Here is a 7692-nt window from a genome sequence, read left to right as displayed (position 1 = left end):
AGCATTCAGTCTGAATTCTGTCTGAAATGTTGAGCATGAAATGTGAAATATTGAAATAATTTTGAAATCTTTCTGAAACCTTTCTGTAACAATTTGTGCTGTATGGGAATGAAATGTTTTATACAGCATCTTTAGATAAATTCAAGATGGTCTTGAATAATAAGATCTGACTATAAGTACCGGATTTAAACAGTTCAGCTATATCTATATACATATACAGAATAAAAGAATATTCTTCTTTTGAAAATATATTTAGTTTTAACGTGAAAATCTTGAAATGAGATTATATTGCGTTAAAGGGAGAAAAACTTACTTCAATGAAGCAATTTTATATAATTCAATCAAGGAAAATATATGCTTATTATTTAAAATTTGAGACGGAAAACTTATAGTCAACCCAACTGGCTAGTTATTTAATCAGTTTATTACACAACATTTCGACCCTATTCTTTTGGGTCCTTTTCGAGTGATACTAAGTCGTCGTCGTCAAATAAGACAGTTCAAGCCCAGCTACCACAGTGCTCACACATATACATCGATGATGATTGACTTATTGTTAGTATCATTCGAAAAGGACCCAAAAGAATAGGGTCGAAACGTTGTGTAATAAACTGATTAAATAACTAGCCATTTGGATTGACTCTAAGTTTCCCATCACAATTTTTAATCATTACTGGTGACAATAAGCAAATTCTTCTTTCGCTTATTATTTAAGAATAATTTCCTTGAATGTGTGGAAAGGAAACAATATTGGATAGAAAATAACGTATATTTTCAAATTGAAGATTATAATGATTGAAATAATTTTAAATAATCCAGGTTCAAATACTGGCTGAGGTAAATTTTTCGCAATAAATTAAAAAAAAAATCATTTAGACACTAACATCCTGTCTTGGCTCTTATATCCTTTATTCCTTCGAATTGTGATTACACGTCAAAGCCTTCTAAGTTTTATTGTTTAAAATAATTTTTTGTCGAAATAATTATATTCTTGAAGCGACAGTTATAGTACTTAAATAAGATTGTAATATTGTTGGAATGTAAGATTAAATGCTTCTAAGAAGATTATTATAGAGTGTTGCGTATATACAAAATGAACGCATTAATTTGAAAATATAAGAGTTGATCTGACACCTTTTGCTTCCTCATAGAGGACGCTTTGTTTTCATGCGAAAAATTTTTTTCCAGTTTTCAATGCCAATGGGTTTAAAATGTTTTAAAAACTCAAAAAACATAATTTTTAAAAAATGTATGTGTGTGTGTATCTATGTGCGCAATAATTGTTCGCGCTCTCACGTCCGCAATTTTTGAGATATCGCCTTCTACTTTGGCACATTTATTGAGTGTGATTAAGAGATGGCTGGTATTGTATTTGACGATAATCGGTGCAACGGTTCACTTTATATACAGGGTGTCTGATGCAAAAGTAGCCACCTTGAAAATAGTGGTAGATTGGGTTAAACTAAGGAGAAATATCATGTACCGCGGTACAAAGTAATAATAGTTATCGCGTAATAAATTTACACGTTTGAGCGAATGAGGATGCAGGAGACGGCAGACCGGACTCGGAAGGCATTTAAGAAAATCGATCAATGAGCGGGAGGTGGAGCGACGCGCGAGATACTATGTTTATGTTTCGGGTCGCCCGTCGCTCGCGCTCGCTGCCGCGCTCGCCGCCCGCGCCGCGCTCCCCGCCGCGCCTAGGTTTTTTCCCACCACGGTGTATCTCGCGTGTCGCTCCACCTCCCGCTCATCGATCGATTTTCTTAAATGCCATCCGAGTCCGGCCTACCGTCTCCTGCATCCTTATTCGCTCAGACGTGTAAATTAATTACTCGAAAACTATTGTTACTTTTGTACCGCGGCACATAATATTTCTCCTTAGATTAACCCAATCTACCACTATTTTCAAGTTGGCTACTTTTGCATCAGACACCCTGTATAATGGCATACAGTTTGCTAAGCGAAAAATATATGTAAATTAACGCATAAAAAATATTATTACGCACAAAATATTTAGTCCAACAGTATATTGATACATTTTCTATTTACTTGGCTCTTGTTCGTCTTTCTTTAAACCTGAAGAGGATCGTAATTCACGATCGAAACGTCGTTAATGTAACAACGTGAATAAAAAGCCAGATACGTCAAAACAGCTGTATTAATTTATAAATATCAAGTTTAATACTTTAAATCACAATATGTAGTTCAATCACAATTAGAGTTTAAGACATATATCTCATTTAATAAAATATAAATGCTTCATACATTTTTTATCTATAATCTATACTGCATTATATAAAATAAAAGTGAAAAACGTAATTTAAATGAATCTTGAAAAGAAAAATATTGCAAAAACTATTGGCTTCTGCACAACAGGACGCGGAAAGTTTACCACGCGGCATGAAGCAGTAATAGCCAATCATTCTTTTGCTCTTACAAAAAAGTGATAAAATAAAAATAAAAAACGTAATTTAAATAAATCTTGAAAAGAAAAATATTGCAAAAACTATTAGCTTCTGCACAACAGGACGCGGAAAGTTTACCGCGGGACATGAAGCAGTGATAGCCAATGGCTACGTTTAGCAGAAAAAACTGCTTTACAACTGTTGTAAAATTCGTGAATCTGATTGGCGTATGCTCTTAAATTCACTCAAGATTAAGAGAATACACCAATCAGATTCACGAATTTTACAACAGTTGCAAAGCAGCTTTTTCTGCTGAACGCAGCCAATCATTCTTCGATAAATCGACAGTCGAGAAACAAAAGACAAAACTCGCGCGAAACATTAACGTCTAAGACCGAACGTCCTGTAGACGTCCAAAGATTGACCACTGACGGATGTCTGAAATGAGATATATATACTTAGAACATATAGACATGGAAGAGGAATGCCTATTGTTCTCGAGAGAAAAATATGTCCGGAGGAAGTGAGAAAGAAAATCGTAGTGCCTCTCTCTCGTGAGTTACTGCTCGAAAGTGCGCATGCGCACACAAGCATCGGTGTGTGTGTGTGAGTTGGCGCGCATGCGCACTTTCGAGCAGTAACTCACGAGAGAGAGCTACGATTTTCTTTCTCGCTTCCTCCGGACACATTTCAAGTCCCTATTCCTCTTCCATGTCTATATGTTCTAAGTATATATACCATGGACGTCCATTTCATGTCCATGGACGTGTGGATGTATAATGGACATAAAATGAACATCCATAGGATGTCCTGTGCTATCTGGGAAGTACTTAATAATTCGCGCATTATTGGTATCAACGAAAATAACATTATAAAATACTCGTAATTAGAAAAATTTTTTTAATAGAAAATATAGTATTTTTATAATTTTTAAACATTGCTGCAATATTGCTATCGAAAGTTTGCAATTTTATAATATATTCATGTTTATCTATGACACATTTTTTACCGGGCAAATTAAACTAAGATCGAAGTTGAGCGCAGTGGCGGTTTTAGCAACATTGGCGCCCTGGGCAAGATTATCCGTGGCGCCCATTCAAATTCAAGGGCTCGAAATTCTTGCGAAAGAAAAGACAGGGTGATAATATCGAACGACGAACCCCATTTGTTTTTATATTTCAGGGAATCTCTCTTACTCTCAAATTAGGTGAAACCAGACAGCGGCGCCCCTACAGATTTGGCGCCCTGGGCGATCGCTCAACCGCGCCCCGCCCTAACGCCGGTACTGGTTAAGCGTTATTTTTACTAGTACAATGTTGTTAAAATATGTTGAACACATAAAGCTTGTTTCATTTCAACCTCTTGCAATAATTAAATGATTAAACGAACTTACCTGTAAGTGAAGTTCGATCATAATTGTATGAAGCGCCTCTTCCGAATAGATCATAATGTAGTACCCCTACTATGTACCGATGTCGCCACATTTTAAAGTCAAAAGTGAAACTTTCCGGTCCTACCTATATGTCGTTTCCGTTTTCACTATACTAGTCATTCATTTAAAGTGCTGCCGTAACTATTGGGGGTTCTAATAGATTAGAATCGGGTATAAACTGGGTGGGACTGATCTATTCGGAAGAGGCGCTTCATACAATTATGATCGAACTTCACTTACAGGTAAGTTCGTTTAATCATTTAATTGTATTTCGCGCCTCTTCCTCTAGATCATAATGTAGATATTTAAAGTTGTTACGGCAGAAGAAGTTTTATTTCATATCATGTTTGTATTACAACCAAGTGTAATATATAACTAAAACGGAAAATTAATACATTAGGAATCCTAATTGTTTGTTATCGAATAACAAGATTCCGAAGTCAACAAAAAGGGGGAAAAAAGAAAAAGGAAAAACGTTTCTAGACAGTGTTATAACCCATCTAGTAAAAGGAAACTTTAGATTATATGTAATCTAATCGATTGTAACGCAAATTGTAAGAGCATTATCCTTGCATTTTTAACCAAAACTTTTACTGCGCAATACCTAAGATACACTTGGCAAAAACATCTCTAGGTGATGTTATGTTTCTATTATAGAATCTCGCAAATGTCTCTGACTTCTCGGACCACCCTGCCGTTTTTTTAATTGTATCAATTCCACTACAAACTAAGGTATTTTTAATCCAGCGACTTAAGGTCTGGCTGGATACCGCTTTGAAGGGATTTTTAAAGGAGATGAATAACTTTGTTTCTGACCCACGCAAGTTTTCGGTTTTTTGAAGATACGTTTCCAACGTAATCCTCACACATAAATTTATGTTTTCACGAAAAAAAGGTATGATAAGTGTCGGTTGTGGATTGTTGCGCTTCGATGTTTTAATCCTATCAGGAATTTTAATTTCAATTACCTCTTCTACCTTATGAATGTTTCTAATGTCAATCAGTTTCAGTGTTTGGATACGATGCCCAGTGATGAGGGCGAGAAGTGTTACTAATTTTTGGGATAATCTCTCTAATGTCATAACATCGTTAGATCCCCAGTGATTTATCTTATCCAATACTACCTTAGGATCCCATGTAGAATCATATTTGGGTCTGTTAGGTCGTAGCTTTTCAATTCCTTTGAAGAATCTCTTTACCCTCGTATCCTCTCCCACTTCTGGACCTCGTAACAAGGCTATTGCTGATCTACACGTGTTGAGTGTACTATAAGAAACTTCCCTTTCTTGAAACTCTTCTGTCAAAAACTTTAGAACCTCAGTTATCGATCCTTCATATGGATTATAACCACCCTACTTTGGCAAAATCTCCACCATTTCTTGAGAGAAGAGTCATATTGTCTAACCGAGGATTCTGTTAACGAGGAGAGCATGATGTTTAATGCTTCTACCGGGACCTCTCTCCGCTTGAACGCTTCCCTGACAATGTTCCGACAACCAGGGTAATCTTTTCCCAAAGTGGATGTGGTTTTCTGTCAAAAGAACACAGAAGAGATTTATTTGGTGTCAAATATAAGGGATCAGAATCTAACATTGCCATATATACTGGGTACCATGCCTGGGCCGGCCACTTCGGGACCACTACAATACCCCTTGAACCTTCAGCTTTTATTTTTTCCAGAACTCGAAGTATGACCGAAAATGGAGGAAACGCGTAAAAATAAAATTGTCTCCAATTGATCGTAAATGCGTCAATGGCCATTGCTCCTGGGTCTCTTTTCCATGAGACATAACGCGAACATTTAGTGTTTATCCGGGACGCAAACAAATCGATATCCGGTTTTCCAAACTTTCGTACTATTGTTTGGAAAACCGTATTTGATAGCGTAAATTCCGTTTCAGGCTCCAAACGCCTCGACTCGAAGTCCGCCTCGACATTTTCTGTTGATCTTATATATGAAGCGAAGATCCAAAGATCTCTCTCTTCACACCACTCCCAGATCTGTTTAGCCAACTTGCTCAATTTTTTAAAACGGATACCGCCCATCTTGTTTATATAGGCAATCGCAGTCGTATTATCGATTCGTAACAAAAGATCGCTACTTTTTAGATTTTTTGCGAAACATTTAAGACCAAAAAACGCCGATAACAATTCTAAATAATTGATATGACATTTCTTTTCCTCTTTATTCCAATGTCCATGAGTTCTATGGCCCTGACAGTATACCCCCCAACCTGAGAGTGATGCATCTGAGAATATTTCCAAGACTGGACTGAACCTTCTAATGGCACATTTTGCCGTAGTAATATGTGACTTCCACCAGTTAAAATCTCTTTCTAATTCAGTATTTAATAACATACAAGCCTCAAAATTACCGTTGTTTCTTTGTAACGCCAAAAACTTTTCTCTCTCGAAATCTTTCATGTGTACCCAACCAAATTTCAATGCTGTACAACATGCGCCTAAGGATCCTATGAACTTCGCGAAGTCTCGGATGGAACACTGTGTAACTGTGCTAATTTTTCTAATCTGTTCACCGATTTTTGTTTCTTTCTCTTCTGGCAATTCGATAGACATTGTAACTGTATCATAGATAAAACCAAGAAACCTACATCTGGTCGATGGATCCATTCTACTTTTCTCCTTATTTATTATGAACCCTAGTGACTCTAGTAACCTGCACGTTTTTTGTACATTCTTTAAACATTTTTCGTATGTCTCGCCTAAAAGCAACAAATCATCTAAATAGATTACCGATAAGAAACCCATTTCTCTTAGGTGAGAAATTATACCGGTTTCAATATTTTTGTAAAAGTGTATGGAGCTGTGCTTAGCCCAAACGGTAAGCACGTGAATTCATAAAGTACATCCTCGAACATGAATCTCAAGAATTTCCTGTCCGACCTAGCAATACGAATTAAGTAATATGCATCTTTCAAATCTAACGACGCCATAAAATAACCTTTCGACAACATACGCTTCACAGTTTTCCCATCTTCTAATTTGAAATGTTCCGTATTAATGAATTCATTAAGCTTTTTCCCATTTTTTCCGAATTATCGTTGTCTGTACGTGCGACTTGATCGGCACAAAATAGAAGAATGACTAGTATAGTGAAAACGGAAACGACATATAGGACCGAAAAGTTTCACTTTTGACTTTAAAATGTGGCGACATCGGTACATAGTAGGGGTACTACATTATGATCTATTCGGAAGAGGCGCGAAATACAATCAGTGGCCTTGCATGTTGATTACAACTCAATGCTGTATTCTAATTTCCTCTTGAATTTTAAACATTTATTTGGAAATAAGTAAAGTTACATTCTTAACAGGTATACCCCACCAACACATAAACGTTATATAAGCGTTTCAGGAACGTTCGAACGTTTTCGTTCACCAATCGTGCAAATGTCCACCGAGTCAAACGTTTGGTCATCGTTTGGTTATTGCGAAAACGTTTTACGAACGTTTGTCACATAACGTTTCTTGGAAACGTGTTTCACAAAAAATAAAACATATAGGCTAGAATTACATCGAATCATACAAAACTGTTTCAGTCAAAAAATCTTCAGACAAAAAAATTTTTCATTTTTATCTTAAAAATGTTAAGTCCGTGTCACATTACGGCTGCGTTCGGGGAGACGCTATTTAGCGCTATGAGCGTACTCTGTCCTTGTTCAACGTTCGCAAGTAACAAGGATAGAGCACGCTCATAGCGCTAATATCTCCCCGAACGCAGCTTACGTATTGCGGATGCGGATCTTAATTCAGCCAATCAAAGACAGCCTCGGATCTGATTGACTCAATTCCGATTCGCGATTTACAATTCGCAATACGTATAGTGTGGCAT

General features: G+C 36.7%; 1 protein-coding gene across 1 annotated transcript; it reads right to left on the bottom strand.

Moving 5' to 3' along the window:
• Positions 1–3964: 3964 nt before the first annotated feature.
• Positions 3965–6471, bottom strand: LOC105555982. Its single transcript, XM_012003035.1, has 4 exons — positions 5446–6471; positions 5197–5371; positions 4809–5137; positions 3965–4033 (listed from the first exon to the last, which is right to left on the bottom strand). The coding sequence occupies exons 1-4, from the start codon at positions 6469–6471 to the stop codon at positions 3965–3967; spliced, it is 1599 nt and encodes a 532-aa protein (XP_011858425.1).
• Positions 6472–7692: the final 1221 nt, after the last annotated feature.

Source organism: Vollenhovia emeryi, unplaced genomic scaffold (assembly GCF_000949405.1).
Source record: "Vollenhovia emeryi isolate VEMERY1.0 unplaced genomic scaffold, V.emery_V1.0 DF940481.1, whole genome shotgun sequence".
Lineage (NCBI taxonomy): Eukaryota > Metazoa > Arthropoda > Insecta > Hymenoptera > Formicidae > Vollenhovia > Vollenhovia emeryi.
This window is presented reverse-complemented; position numbering and strand designations above follow the sequence as displayed.